Source organism: Nuphar pumila, chromosome 3, assembly GCF_984573655.1.
Source record: "Nuphar pumila chromosome 3, dmNupPumi1.hap1.1, whole genome shotgun sequence".
Classification (NCBI taxonomy): Eukaryota; Viridiplantae; Streptophyta; class Magnoliopsida; order Nymphaeales; family Nymphaeaceae; genus Nuphar; species Nuphar pumila.
The window spans coordinates 12,726,623-12,742,578 of NC_143251.1; the positions used below are offsets into that span (position 1 = coordinate 12,726,623).

A 15,956-nucleotide genomic window follows, 5' to 3' on the forward strand; every position below is an offset into this window, starting at 1 on the left:
TAACTTTATTCTAGGTTTAATGTTCTGTAACAAGGAATTGCAAAATATAAAAAATAACATATTTAGGATAAAATTTGCATATTTAGGAGGAAAATCACATATTTATGATGAAATTCACAGTTTTAGGAGAAAAATGTATATTTAATACAAAATTTGCATATTTATGAGAAAATCACATACTTTTTGTTGCAAAAGTTATAAATATCCTTATGTTCAACAAATATTGTCATTGTTTACAAAACTTTTTTACGGACTTCCATATCCACACAAAAATTAGTCATTGTTTGCATACTTGCTTGTGCAAAGTTAATTAACTTTAGTAATAGTGAGCAAAGTTACATGTAACATTCCAACTTACAATTCAACAGATACACAATTTACCTGTAACATTCAAATTTACTTGTAAAATTTACATTTACATCAAATAACATTTAAATTTACAACAGGTGCATAATTTACTTTTAACATTCAAATTCACTTGTAATATTCAAATTTACATATGGTAAAATTCAAATTTATAGCAGATACATAATTCACCTGTAACATTCAAATTCGCTTATAAAATTCAAATTCACATCGGGTAACATTCAAATTTACTGCAAATACACAATTCACTTGCAACATTAAAATTCATATTTAATATTCAATTTTACAGCATATACATAATTCACCTATTATATGTATTCAAATGCAAAACTATATACATTCACTCACAATTCAAAGTTAAGTTGTTAACATAGATGTATACAATTCAAATTTGGAATACTTTCAAACTAGTTAAATTTTTATAGGTATTTAAATACAAAACTATATACATTTGTTCACAATTCAAAGTTAAAATTTTAAATACAAAGCAAATTATAATAGTATTTATAATTATTTATAAAATATTAATTACATAATTATAATAGTTTATAAAACAATAAAAAATAGAAGACACTGATATGGATGCACCAGGTGCACTCGTAGCTTCTCGATGATCTTATTATTGTTAGTAATAAGGTCAACTTGAGTCCATAAAATTGGCTCATTTGCTTTAAGTAGCTCCTTCAACATGCGGTTTTCAGACAGTGCAAGAGCCAACTATGCATCCGCTTAACTTGTAGTCTTTCAGTGTTTTGGACTCCTTGCCCCAAGTTTCTCCTTCGCTTGAATGACCCTCTTTGTAAAGGGACTACTTACAAACTGCAGGTTGTCAGCAACTACATCCTCTCTCTCACAGGCATATACTATGGATGGCAAGTTGATGGCTTCGTCATCATCATGCCAGTCTTTAAGTTCATTGAGAAACATCGTGAGGTAATCCTTTATTGTGCTAGCAATGATTATGCTAACTACGCTAGAGTCAAAGGGCGGTTGCTGAACAAACCCAAATTGCCTGATCACTTGATTGGCTATTTGGCGCCCAACTTCATTCATGTTGTACAACCAAATGTCTCTCCTCGCAATGTCCTTTGCTTGCACAATCACATCTCGATTGTACTCTTCCATATTTTGCAGGCGCACCACTTTACCTATAGAATAAAGTTTCATTCATTGTTAGTCTTATATCGCATTATTTATAAAAATATAAGAAATTGTTCGAATATTACTTACATTTGCCATGGTTAGCTTGCACAATAATGCAACATAATGGGCTCTTCCCATGTGAGAACCCAACGCTTTTCGATCATTCTCCTCATCTTCGTTGTATGACTGACTTAACATTACAACACGTGAAAATTCAATGAGACAATCACGTCTCAAGGGTTTTCAATAGATATGTCATTTCATATTCAAACCTGCAAGAATCAATACAATGATTAACATGAATTAATACACTATATAGTACATCAACAATATTAAATATTAATGTTTGAGTATAAATCAAAAGTTTAGATATAATAAAGAAATAAATAATGTCGACATTCTAGAAATATTTTTTCTTTCATGTCTCATGCTACTTAAACTTGCATATAGGTGTAAAAGTGAGGCTGCTCCCAATGCATATTCATCAACGCAATTCAGGTCTTGTAATAATTGAATGTATGATCCATGAATCAATTTTTCACTAGTGCTGTCGAGGAATATGCATGTGCCAAAATAGTAGAGCAAAAATATTGTAACCTCCTCCACCCTATGACCACCATTTCCTCTGAAGTAGTTTTTTCTTCATTTTTTATGCCCTGCTAGCATCATATGGCTTCCTCAATCATGATAACATGAGCCTTTCACCTTCAAATACATATGCATTCACTTGTAGATAAACACCTAAAGTGTGCTTGAAATCTCTCAAATGATGTGCACTCATTAGCTTCCCATGACACTTAAATTCATTAATTCATGTCATGTCCTTCAACGTGAGTCATCTCAAAATCTTAGAACTAGAATGTGTTAGTTGTCAGATTTCAGAACAATACAACGGCCTCTAAGATATTATGACTAATGTTCTATGGTGTGATCTTCAAGAATTTTCAAAAATGCATCTGATTCATCTAGTTCTTCTCTTCTTTCATTATTTTTAGAAATCATTTGTGTGCTTGAAACCAATATAACTGGTACGTGCAACTTGTTTGATCTTCTGAATCTTATCATTATGGATCCTACAATCATAATTAATCAATGAATTGCAATACTCAACATAGTTATCTTACAAACATGCTTTGCACACATACATATATATAGCATTTTAAATATTAAACTGAAAGAATCAAACTAGTTATCCTAAAAATATGCTTCACACACACATATATATGACAATTTAATTAATGATTGAATATAAAATTGACAATGATTGTAAATATCTTATAAACATATATATACAAAATAACAAATAAATAAAGTACTTGTCCACGAGAACGAGACCTTGTTTTCTGTTGTGAACTCTTTCTCGGAGCATGCACTTTGTCCTCCAAAGACTGATCTACCAAGACATCAACGTCAAACTCATACGAATCCTTATCTGATCTAGCCAAAGGATCCTCAATCTCCTCCACTTCCTAAGGACCCTCAATATCAATATCCACCTTAACATCTCTAACTTCTCTATTCTCCACTTACTGAGGTACTTCCTCCACCCTTGTAGTTGATCCTTTTCATCTGTTCTTTAAACTCTCCCTCTCCATCTGGCCACTGCTTCAGCTTTGTCTAGCTAGACATTAAAGTTAGCAACAACCTTATAGTGAGTTGATAGCTCAAACTTCTTTACTACTAAGCTCCCTTTCCTCTCCTCAAAAGCTTTTGGGGTGAGAGACATGTTTGTGGCTACATACTCATCAACCTTTTTTGCAGATTTAGCCTTAAATTTAGGCCACAATGAAAGTATTAGCACATTGAAAGTTTTAACTGCTGTGAGGTTGAGCGCACTTTTTTTGGGTTTCAACCTACTAATGTATTTTTTGTGAAAAATGTCTAACACCTAGGTTTTTGGCTACATAGCATGCTCCCTCTCTACCCATGTGTCAAGCATACTATGTACTTCATATTTAGAAGTATCACCCACTTTGCAATTTTTCTTCTTTAACTTTTTCTATTGTGTTACAATACTAGCAGATGGTGCGGGTTTGCCCCTAGTGGTACATACGAATCAGGATCGAGTCAAGCTCAAGCTAAAAAAGCTCAGCTCAAATTGAGTCAAGCTTGAAAGGTTGTGTACAAACTCAGCTCAAACCTAGCTCGAATCAGCCCGAGCCACATTAACTAACATTTAAAAAAATCTATTGCATAGAGTGCAAGATTTGAACCGAAGAGCTCACTCATACATAGTATACACATTACCCACTTAGCTAAAAGTGGGATTTATGATTACAAGTCAACCAAAATAATACATATCCAGAAATTAGTCGTTGTACGATACAATTAGACGAGATTAATCGGGCTAAACAAACCTAATCAAGCTTAAATGCCTGATCAAGCTCGGCCCACTACTTACTCGCATGAGTCCAAGTCAGGTTTAAACAAGTTAAGCTTGATCTAGCTGCTCTAGTGCCTCCTTCTAAGACAGACACCCTTCTAAAATATCACATGCAAGCACAAGCAAGTCTTTCAATGTGAGTTTGATGGCTTTTGTCCATGTTATGATTAGGGGTGGACAATGGGTTGGACTTTTGACTTGACTAATCGGGCAGGATTGAGGCCCAGTTTTGGTCAGATTCCTAGCCCATGGCTCACCTGTTGGACCCGTAGAACGGGTCGGGTCGGGTCAGGTTTATTCATTGATTGCATGAATTTTTTAAAACATTATTTAAAAATCACAAAATAAATGGGATCCAAACACTTTATGTTTTGTTCTCTTTAGATTTTCATTGAACTTAAAATGGATTTCCCGTTATAAGTTATGAATCTTTGTCAGGAGACCAGCCTTAGTGGCTCATTGAGAGAGAGAGAGAGCATTCAACTTACCAAGTTGCCGCTTTCTCTAAGTTTATACAAATTAACGTTGAAATGATGAAGATTATTTTAAAGGATAATCAACTTACCAAGTTACCAACTTTCCCTACATTTATCCTAATTATTAATTAACGTTGAAATGATGAAGATTAGGTTAGAGTTTAAGAAACTATGATTTCAAACTGTGCTTTCCAACTTAAGAGTTACATTTGATGGGGAAAAAAAATCTTAAACGTTACTTTATAAAAGAATCGGGCCACGAGCTGGTCTGCGTGCCTGACCCGATTTTGAATGAAGTTTTAATTTCAAGTAGGCCAGCGGGCTGGCCCGACCCGACCCGACCCAATAATTTGTCGGGTCGGGTTCATGCCTGATTCGGGTTTTTCTCCCTTTCTATTTCGTTCCTAATTTTTTCTGTTATCATTTTGTTGTCTTTTCCTTATTTTTCACGATCTTCAATAGTCAGTTCCAGGTTAAAGTGAGAAATGACTTCCGATAGACATCCTGACTGTTATTCATAAAATCACGATTGATGGTAAAGAGTTTTTACCAACAGGGGCCCCGCGTGGTTGGTGGGAGCTGCATGATACGTCTCCTCGTGGTGGGACGTTGCAGGTTCAAAACCTAGAATCACGATTTTAAAACTTCTGCTCGTCCTTGAGTAACTCGTGACTCCGCTGGGTTAACTTGGTGACTCGGTCGGGTTATGTTAATTTTATATGTATATATTATTTATATTTTATAGTATTTTATTAATATATTATATAAAATATATATTAAATGATATTTTTATAATATATTTAATGTATAAATTTATTAATACATATATAATCATATTTTTATATGTAATATATATTATATTTTATATAATATATGTAATTATATATGTATATATGCATGACTGGGCCGAGTTTTGCCTAAAACCAAGTTAAACTTGTTTTTTTGACCCGTAACTGCATTCTTAATGAACGTATCCAGCTGGTAAAAGAGTCTAACAAATTGGCTATGCTTGCGGCGAACCCAGAAGAGATCGAGCTTATGACAAGTCCGAGCTAAACAAGCTGAGCTAGAGTTAACTTGTATGCAGAAAAAAAATGCATTAATTCAACTGTTGAACTATTAGGATTTGGAATTCAAACCTATGAGCAGAGATTGAGCAGGCACCGTATGGAAAAAAATACATTTCTTCAAAGCATTTAACTATACAAAAAATTACTGTATTATTCAACAAAATGTTGCGTTTCTCGAAATGTCCTATAAATTTTAAAATTTGCTCAAATTTTGCAAATTTGTGGCTATAAAAAAACTTTTTTACCTTTTCTACAAGCTAATTTTTTTTCTACACATTTACGAATGTCCTCTTACTTGTGCTCCTTATGCGATTTTATTAAAAAGAGGCTCGTATATTTTGGAGACATTCACAACCATGAATTGCGAAGGTTCTCAAAATGTGTGCACATTATTTAAACTAAATACTCTCACATTTACGAATGTCTTCGCACGTTTGTGAAAGTCCTTCTACTTATACCCCCTTATGCAATTTTAGTAAAAAGAGTTCCCACATTTTGGGGACCTTTTCAACTCATGGTTACTAATGTTATTATTTATATGTGAATGTCAGCCAGACAAAGGTTTTTTTTGCCTGGTATTTGCAAAAGTATCGCTAAAGATAAAATACTTTTAACGGCACTTATAAAGCATGCTAAATCTTTCAGCAATGCTCATAAAAAAGTTGCTAAAGCCTTTAGAAGAAAAATCACATATTTCTTCATATTTTAAGGAAAATTCATATATTTTCATATTTGAAAAGAAAATTCCATATTTGAAAAAAAAATTCACATATTTTTTCATATTTGAGAGAAAATTCATATATTCTCATGTTTGATAAGAAATACCCATATTTGAAAGAAAAATCACATATTTAAGAAAAAAATTACATATTGGCATATTTGAATACTTGGAAAGAAGTTCGCATAAATTTTTTTTCCAGTAGAAATTTTGTGAATTTGGACTTAGAGCAAAATTTGTAAGCCATTTCAGGGAACACGTTTGTGTACTAAGATCATTTTCTTGCAGGCTTGCACGCCAAACTCTTTAACCATTTATTGTATGCTGCACTTTGCAACTTACTCAACCGTAAAGACCCGCGCATATATATATATATATATATATATATATATATATATATATATATATATATATATATATATATATATAGAGAGAGAGAGAGAGAGAGAGAGAGAGAGAGAGAGAGAGAGAGAGAGAGGCACGATTATTTTCAACACAAAGACATCCAATAATGTAAAAGAGAGAACGCAACTCAAAGGTTAAGACACTACACTTAGCACCAATGCCATGCAGAAACAAATCTTGTACACAGAATAAAAAAACAACCAAGACCACCCACTAGACATCCTTTCATGTCTAATCCATCCATCTTCATACACATATCCCACCCACTACTCATTTACCTGCACCCACAATTCATATATCAATCCATATGCTGAGCAACAAAACATGAATAACACTATCATTTCAAGAGAAAAAAATGACAGTGATGAAGATTACTGTGCTAACTACACTGCATGTACTAGGAAGTAGTAACACAAAACAAGTCACCAAAGCAGATCCATACTTACTTTGGTTAAGTAGGGCAAGTGAAACCAGGGGGAGGGTTCTTGCCACAGGTGACAAGGAGCTTGAGTGCAATAGGGAGGATGACATTGATGTTAAGCAGCTTAAGTTTGATGGTGGTGCAAAGGCAAACAGCAGCTTCAAGTTCCACAAGCCCGGCAAGAATAGGACAGCATTCGTTAGCCACTGGGTCACCAAGGCCAATGTGCACCAGACCACCCAAGAGATTAACGCAACCACCCAGCTTGAGTGCGTCAATAGGGCAAGTAGCTGGTTTCTTTGGAGGTGAAGGGAAGGGAACTGATGGGGGTGTCACCACGGGAGGAGTGTAAACTGGTGGGTTAAGTATTGGAGGTGTGACCACAGGAGGAAGGGTAATCGGCGGCTTTACGATCGGAGGGAGGGTGATCGGTGGCTTTACGATCGGAGGGAGGGTGATCGGAGGGAGAGTGATCGGTGGATTTACGATCGGAGGGAGGGTGATCGGTGGATTCACGATCGGAGGGAGAGTGATCGGTGGCTTTACGATGGGAGGGAGGGTGATCGGGGGCTTCACGATCGGAGGGAGAGTGATCGGCGGCTTTACGATCACTGGAGGGACTGTGATTGGAGGTTTTACGATCACCGGAGGGAGTGTTATAGGTGGTTTAACGATCACAGGTGGGACAGTGACTCCTCTTTTGGGTGGCCTCTTGTGGCCTGGCTTTGGAGGTGAGCAGTACCCACAAGCCAAGATTGGTGGGGTTGTGGAGATGAAGATGATGAGGATGAGGAAGAGGGCATAGAGCTTGGGGGGATGAGGAGTAGCCATGGCTCTTCTCACTATTTGGAGAGGACCAAACAGGAAGGGGAGAGGGGAGCTAAGTTTGAGTGGTGAGAGAGGAGTGAGGTTTGTCTTTATAGAGAGAGAGAGAGAAGAGAGAGAGGAAACCCTAAACAGGTGCACGTGAACCCCAATCCTCAAGGCAATGCAAGATGTGGAGAAGCCATTCATGCTAGTTGGCACATGACACAATGTGAAAGCAAAGTAACCATGTTCCTGTTTTTTGTTAGGCATGCATGAATCTTAAAAATTACACTACATTTTTCAATCTGTGTTTGATTTTTTAAGTCCTTTTCATTTGCTTTATTATTCTACATGACCAAAAAGCTCCACACCTTGCTTTCTGATTCTACATGACCTAATTCTGTCTACTGAGTGCAATGGTTGTCGATAATCAAACTGGCCAAGCATCAACAAATTGGCCCATCTTGGTATGGGCTTGGTGTCCTAACGAAATTCAGCTCCTCGAACCCATTAAATTGTAGGCTTCGTATAAAAAAATTTTATTGCAACTTGTCGGATGTGTTTGTTTATGCATAATAGAACGTGGTCAGTGATATGTCAAAACAAAGAATGTTTGTGTTTTGAAATCACCACCATCCATAGTCTTGATCTTTGCATAAGCATGACATCATCCCTCTTCATGGGCCCCACTTTTTGTGAAAAGGATGACATTGATGAAGGAGAGGGTGGTGTATGTTCGCCCCCGATGATTCACTGAATCCAACGTCTGTGTTCAGGGCTTTGAATGAGCACCACGTATACAAGCACATGGGGCTCGTATTCCCGTGTATGTTGACATAACTTTGCATCAGACTCTGGTGTTGTTGCAAAGACTTAAGTACCCTTTCTTGCTATTCTTCTCATAAAGTGATGGTTTGAGAAAATGATAAAAATACCCTTCATTCAAAAAAGAAAAAACAAACAGTTCAAAAAAAGGACAAACATGTCCTCCATACAGAAAGTCGAGGATGATGTTGACTCTTCAAAGTCTTCTTCTTCTTTCTTCGTAAAACACTGTAAAACTCTCTCTCTCTCTCTCTCTCTAGAAAAGAAATCAAGGGAGGCAAAGAGTTCTCCCTAGAGAAGGCCATGAACATCAACCCTCTCACTGTCTCTCTCTTCTTTCTCTACTTCTGTGCACATCCAACAGACGATCCTACATTGCTCAATCGCCATCTTCTTCTTCTTCCTTCTCCGTAAAACCCTCTCTCTCTCTAGAGAAGAAATCAAGGGAGGTAAAGAGTTCCCCCTAGAGAAAGCCATGAACATCAACCCTCTCACTCACTCTCCCTTCTCTCTGCTTCTGTGCCTGATTTAGAGTTTTTGCCCTTACAGGAGGGGGGTCTGGGGGCTCCCCCCCCCCCGGCGCGGATCCCGCTGCGCGGTCAGCGAGCGGGGAGCTCGGGGGGCAGCGCCCTCCGAACCAATTTTTTTTGGGCCTTCCAACAACGATTTGTAGTGTTATCGGGCTTTCCTACAACAATTTGTAGTATTTTCGGGTCTCCAACGAAACGCTATAGTGATTTGCGGAAGACACTACAAATCGCAAATCGCTATAACAAATCGCAAATCGCTATAGCGATTTGTAGTGTCTTCCGCAAATCACTATAGCGATTTGTAGTTTATTCAGTAAGCAAATCGTTGTAAATCGCTACCCGAATTAGGATAAACTTGTCAGAGCCATATCTCCCTAACCGGAGGTCATATTCCAAATCCGTAAAAAGTGGTGTCTTCGTTATTGAGTCTAGTTTATTTCTGTAAATTTTCAGCGATTTCTATTGTCATTTCATTCCTCATTTTAACTAAAAACCAGACTCCTATTATTTTGTGTTGTTTGAGTTGCACAACACCATTCTCGCTTGACATCCACATCTTGATTCTGGCATGCTCCTTGTTGGATTTTCCATTGATTTCTTCCAATCAGACTCCACAACAGTCAATGTGCAGGTCAGCCGGTGCTTGATGAAGCAATGTAAGATCTTCTGTTGGATGTGCATAGAAGCAGAAAGAGAAGAGAGAGAGAGAGAGAGAGTGAGAGGGTTGATGTTTATGGCCTCCTCCAGAGGAGATTTCTTTCTCAGATAATCCTGCAGTGCAGAGACTGGGTCTTAAATAATCATCTTTGGGGCACAAAAATATGTCTTTCTCACCACGATACCCTGTGCATTTTTTGACCACGACACCCGGGACCCATGCCGGGGGGAGCCCCCAGACCCCCCTCTTGTAAGGGCAAAAACTCTAAATCAGGCTCTACAACAAATCAAGTTAAACGATGCTACTCACGCTGGGAGGAGCCCCCAAACCCTCCTCCTATAAGGGCAAAAACTCTAAATCAAGCTCCACAATGAATCAAGTTGAACGATGCTATACACGCTGGGAGGAGTCCCCAAACCCTCCTTCTATAAGGGCAAAAACTCTAAATCAAGCTCCACAATGAATCAAATTGAATGATGCTATCCACGCTGGGAGGAGCCCCTAAACCCTCCTCCTATAAGGGCAAAAACTCTGAATCAGACTCCACAACTCTTCAAGTTGAATGATGCTACTCACTTTGGGAGGAGCCCCCAGACCCCTCTCCTGTAAGGGCAAAAACTCTGAATCAGGCTCCACAACGAATCAAGTTGAATGATGCTACCCACGCTGGGAGGAGCCCTCAAACCCTCCTCCTGTAAGGGTAAAAACTCTGAATCAGGATCTACAACTCATTTAGTTGAATGATGCTACCCACGTTGGGAGGAGCCCCCAAACCCTCCTTCTGTAAGGGTAAAAACTCTGAATCAGGCTCCACAACAGTGAATGTGCAGGTCAGTCGGTGCTTGATGGAACAATATAAGATCTTCTGTTGGATGTGCATAGAAGCAGAAAGAGAAGGGAGAGAGAGAGAGTGAGAGGGTTGATGTTCATGGCCTCCTCCAGGGGAGATTTCTTTCTCAGATAATCCTGCAGTGCAGAGACTGGGTCTTAAATAATCATCTTCGAGGCACTTAAGTCTTTACAACCACTCCTTTTCAAGAATCGTCATTTTTTTTGCACCAATGGAGGAGAGGGTACTTAAGTCTTTGCAATCGCATCAAACTCCAATGCTAATTAATGCTGACAAACATGGGGATACGAGACGCACATGCTTACATACGTGGTGCTCTTTGGGACCCCCGAACATGAGATGTAACTAACTGCCTTGTTCAGGGGGGGAACATATAACCTGCTTTGGTGATGAAGGTCATAGACTGGTGATTTTAAAACACAAAAAAATTGTGTTTATCACCTGATCAGGCCTCTAATAGAACACAACTACATGCCATCTCTCTCTCTCCAACTAGGGCAGATCAAGTGAAATGTGAGCCCATGTAGCCATGGGCTACCGGCCAGCAGCCCCATGGGCCAAGCCGACCCGGCCTGCCATGGGTTGGGTTTGGCCCATGATTTTAGGTCCAAGCCCATTAGGTACAAGGCCAAAACCTGGGTCGTTATGTATGTGGGCTCGGCTCGGGTTAGCTTGATGGGCCTATATAAGTTTTTTTATTAATTTTTTTAATAATATATATATTTTTTAAATTAACTATTGCATAGTAACTTGGATAACTATTATTATTTACCTAATTAGTTGTATGGAAACTTATTATTTGTTAATTATTACTATTTGCATAATTAATGAAACTAATTAAGAATTAGTTGCATGAGAACTTGCAATTCTTTCATTAACTCATAATTCCGGTCAAGCATTTATGCATTTTAAGATTGGGCTAGGCCGGGCTTCACATTGGCCCGTTGGGCCAATGAGGCCAGGCCATGGGCTTCTCTTTAAACCTGAGCCCGTTAAGAACCGGGCCATCGATTGGGCCGACGGGATGCCCACCCCTACTTGCATGTTTTTGGTGTGATCACCAGTAATCAGGTGCAACAGCACACCAAAAGCCTGCAATCACATTGCGCCTGGCGGATCAGGTGCAAACACATTACCCATCTTTTATTGTTCCACCGCACTTGACTAGCCTTCATCTTGGAGATAGAGCCTGTCAGCCGTGGGACTCAACAGCAGATGGAGGGCAGTCAGTGCAGCAGCAAACTAAAAGTTTGCACATGATCCGCACCCTCCTCCCCTCAACCCTCTCTACGAGTCTACATGTCAATTTGTATATAGAACATCAACTTTTGAAAAAGGGAAGGAACTGACTGAAGCAGATCAGGTGATGCTGAACATGAGCATTTTTTGCTCGTGCCGACATCGTGGCCGTCCACGTGGTTTTGTCGACTTTTGAGCTTTTTAAAATGCAAATCGGATGGCCAAGATGTCGGCATGTGCAAAAAACGCTCGTGTTCAGCATGACCTAATCTGCTTCCAACTGAAAGGGGGCAAGTTCTATCACATCATGTTGCTAGTTGCAATGTTTTTTATTTAATAAAAGTGGTAAAAGAGGTTTTTAGGATTACCTCCCTCTATAACCATATAGAAAGCACCTGTCATGACTTCTTTTCCATCATTCTCCTCTCCTGTAATTGCAAATTAAAGTTGTTTTTAGAGAGAGAGAGATGTATAGTTTTGTATAAGAACGACATTGCCAGAAATTGACAAGGAAATATTTTCATTTCTTCATCAGTAAATTAGTATGCCCCGAAGTAAGGATGGCAGTGGAGGGGCGGGGAACAAGGTCTCCACCCCCGCCCCATCTCAGAATTCTACCCTCCATCCCTCCTTTATTCCTGCACGGGTTTTGATTTTAACCTCCATTTCTGCCTTCATCTTCCATTCATGTCCTCCATCTCCGATTTAAACGGAACAAGGCGGGACGAGGCCCCATTTTCTCTCGATCCATTATCATTCCTAAAGAAGGATTGAGGATAGAGTGGGGCAATGCGGGGATCAGGATGGGGATGGGGCAGGGTGGGAGAAAACGTAAGTCCATCCACGGGTTTTGATTTTAACCTCCATCCCTGCCTCCATTCCCGTTTCATATCCTCCATCCCTGAGACGAGGCGGGGCGGGGCGGGGCGGGGCGGGGCGGGGCCCCTTTCCCTCCAGTCCACTGACATCCCTACCTTGAAGCCGAGGGATGCATAATAGCATGAACGTCCAAAAGGCGTTAAGATAACTTAAGATGAACCAATGGTGAGATGATTGTGAATAATGAGAACAAAGAATTTCAGCCCTGCTTAAGAAGGTATGCAGTTGGTTTGAATTGTAGGACGGATATAATATATATATATATATATATATATATATAGAGAGAGAGAGAGAGAGAGAGAGAGAGAGAGAGAGAGGATTAATATGCAAAGTTCAGTGCCTTGTGGGTCCTGTCATTGATGGAAATCAGAAAAGATAACCCAATGTTTGGGAAAGAATATAGTAAAATCAAAGGGGAACTTTGATTTTGGGCCAACCTTTTATCTCTAGTTTGCTTTTCAATTTTCAAGAGACGATACAAAAAACAAAAAAAGGATTCACGTCTTCCTGTACGATGGATGTTTGACTGTTAAAAAAATGATCCATATTCGAAATTCCAAGAACGTACGGCCATGTTTGAAATTAGGTGTAAAAGGTTTGCCCTATAATTATTTGTTTTTTCTAAAATAAAAGTAAAAAAAACATGGCCACCAAGAAACCAGAACATGATTTTTTTTCTTTTCCTTTTTGAAAGACAAGTTGCAGATGAAATGGGTAAGGGGTTTTTGCAATGATCTGTGAGCCCGTGAATAGTTGCACTTGCAGCAGGGGTACGCATGGCCGGCTCGTTGTATCTTTGTGAATCCGTGAGTGGTTCTGCTTATCTTTGATGTCAGAGGTTGTCTCCTTGGTGCCCTCACATTGTTTCTCACTCATTGTCGAATAACGGATCCCATGATTTGAAATAGAACAGGTTTCATCGTACATTCTGTCGTAGCCATTGAGTAGCACCATCTAGCCATTGATTGGATGGTTAGGATTAAATGTATGATGAAACCCAGGCTATTTCAAATGATGGGATCCGTTAACCACTAATTTTTAGTGAAATTCATCACCCTCTTTCTCTTAAAGAGGTGAGACATTCAGCTCCCGAGTTGGTGTGTGCTTTGTCAAGCTGCAGGAGAATCTATGTTTCACTTGTTCTGGTCTTGCCTAATATTTATGAAACTCTTTAGCAGGACCTGGAGGCATCCGAAAGTGTTTGTTAAGGAAGAGTCATTTGCGCTTCATCTAATCTTAGGCCCAGTTTGTATTAGGCGTAGCACGAGGTGGAGGTTGATATGACGGACGTGGTTGCTTACCTCTTGGTGGTTTGTTTGGATGGTGCAAAACTATACTCATTTTTGTCAAATTCTGATTAACATTCATAACATGGTGCATAAAATCTTGGTAGATGTTTATGTGATCCTACGTATGCATCTTAGTGATCTTTCGCTCCCTTCTGTTGTCGCCATCTTCTGAGCCAGTGGCTCTTACGTGAGCCCGTTTTGTTTGTCTGATGTTTTTTTTTTCTGCTTTCTTTTATTTATTTTGGCTTTTGCTCTTATTCAGTTCATGGGTTCAACATTTTGTTGATCTTCATGAGTGTTGGTAAGGTTGAATTTCTTTCGGCTCTCTCTCTCTCTCTCTCTCTCTCTCTCTCTCTCTCTCTCTCTGCCCCACCCAACGAGGTTGTGACCACACAATGGCCCTTCCGCTCTCTATCTCCTTCTCGTCTATGCAAGCGCTGATTAATGGTTGAAATTATTTTGCATAACATCTATGACCAATGATGATCAGACAACTCTCTTTCTCCATTGCATAAGCATTTATCAAACCTTATATATTTGTTATTTATAATACATTTAATAAGAAATATGTTTAACATAAAGATTTTGCAACAACTGGGCATGTTTTTTGAAACATGAAAAATGGATTGTTCACAATTTTATAATAGAAGTATTGTTAGTCATTGATTTTTAGTACTATAAAAAGTGTATTTAAATATCAAAAAATATATATTTTAAAATATGTTGCTTATTAAGTAAATGATAAAAATACAATATATAGAGCCCGATCGATAAAAAAATTATTATTAGAAAAAGAACACCGCTTAGACGTCATTGGTTATAGATGTTGCACTTTGGTTGCACAATCCTCCTTTACACACACACACACACACACACACACACATATATATATATATATATATATATATATATATATATATATAGAGAGAGAGAGAGAGAGAGAGAGACGAAAAGCGATCAACATTACTTAAAAGTGAAACTCAACAAAGCGTTGAGTCCCACAAGCACAAACACAACCGCACAACATGAAAACACCATTTACACAAAAACAAAAAAACCCGAACACAAAACAAAAAACTCATCAAGGACCACAAACATCTAGATGAGGATCGGTTGGAGGCAGAGGCAGGTCTTTGAGATATATACGTAAGATAGCATACACATCAACCAATACCCTATGAGTCAAACGGTTAAGGTTGAACGGAACATCCCGAAAAGTAGCATCATTTCTGGCCATCCATATGAACCACCACACTGTAAATAACCAAACTCTCTAAATAATCCTCCACTTCTTTTCGCGTCTAATTATAGTCGGGCCGAGGATAAGGTCTAACGCAAAGCAGCCCTCCCGCACAACAACTGATGGAGCCCTCCAAGTTTTAAAAAACAATTCCCGAAACACTTAACAGGACCAAAAAAGATATTGTGTAGTTTCTTCAGCCTATCGACAAAGCACACACTAACTAGGAAACTGAAACTCCATCTTCTTGATATTGTTATGGGTTTGTATCCGATCATGAAGAATCAACCAAACCAATACCTTGGTCCTCGGAGGTGGTCCCTTCGCCCATAAAACATGTTTAGGGATCCAGCCCGGACCTGGAGGTAAAAGAGAACGGTAAACCTTGTGGGTTTGGAAAACTCCCGTAATTGAGACTGCCCATTGAAGCCAAGACCTGTCTACCCCCACATCTAAATTCCTGTCAAGAAACAAATGAAATGCCCTAAACCACATTTTCCTCAAATGCAATGTATAGGGTCCATGAGAGAGAGAGAGAGCCTACATGCTAAAATGAAACTTTTTTTAAATTCTAACCATACAAATGTGATATATGTGCTTTTTGTATAGGAATTACTTCTTGGTGCATTTGACTTCGATGCATGGATAGGTCTTTTA

General features: G+C 38.7%; 1 protein-coding gene across 1 annotated transcript; it reads right to left on the reverse strand.

Moving 5' to 3' along the window:
- Positions 1 to 6,685: 6,685 nt before the first annotated feature.
- LOC149842009 (uncharacterized) lies at positions 6,686 to 7,833 on the reverse strand. The gene is made up of 2 exons (XM_090001244.1): positions 7,008 to 7,833; positions 6,686 to 6,839 (listed from the first exon to the last, which is right to left on the reverse strand). The coding sequence occupies exon 1, from the start codon at positions 7,811 to 7,813 to the stop codon at positions 7,013 to 7,015; it is 801 nt and encodes a 266-aa protein (XP_089857370.1). The 5' UTR covers positions 7,814 to 7,833; the 3' UTR covers positions 6,686 to 6,839; positions 7,008 to 7,012.
- Between the last annotated feature and the right edge of the window lie 8,123 nt (positions 7,834 to 15,956).

Excerpts from the sequence above, each read along its gene's own strand:
- LOC149842009 (XM_090001244.1), bottom strand. The coding sequence starts at position 7,813 with ATGGCTACTCCTCATCCCCCCAAGCTCTATGCCCTCTTCCTCATCCTC.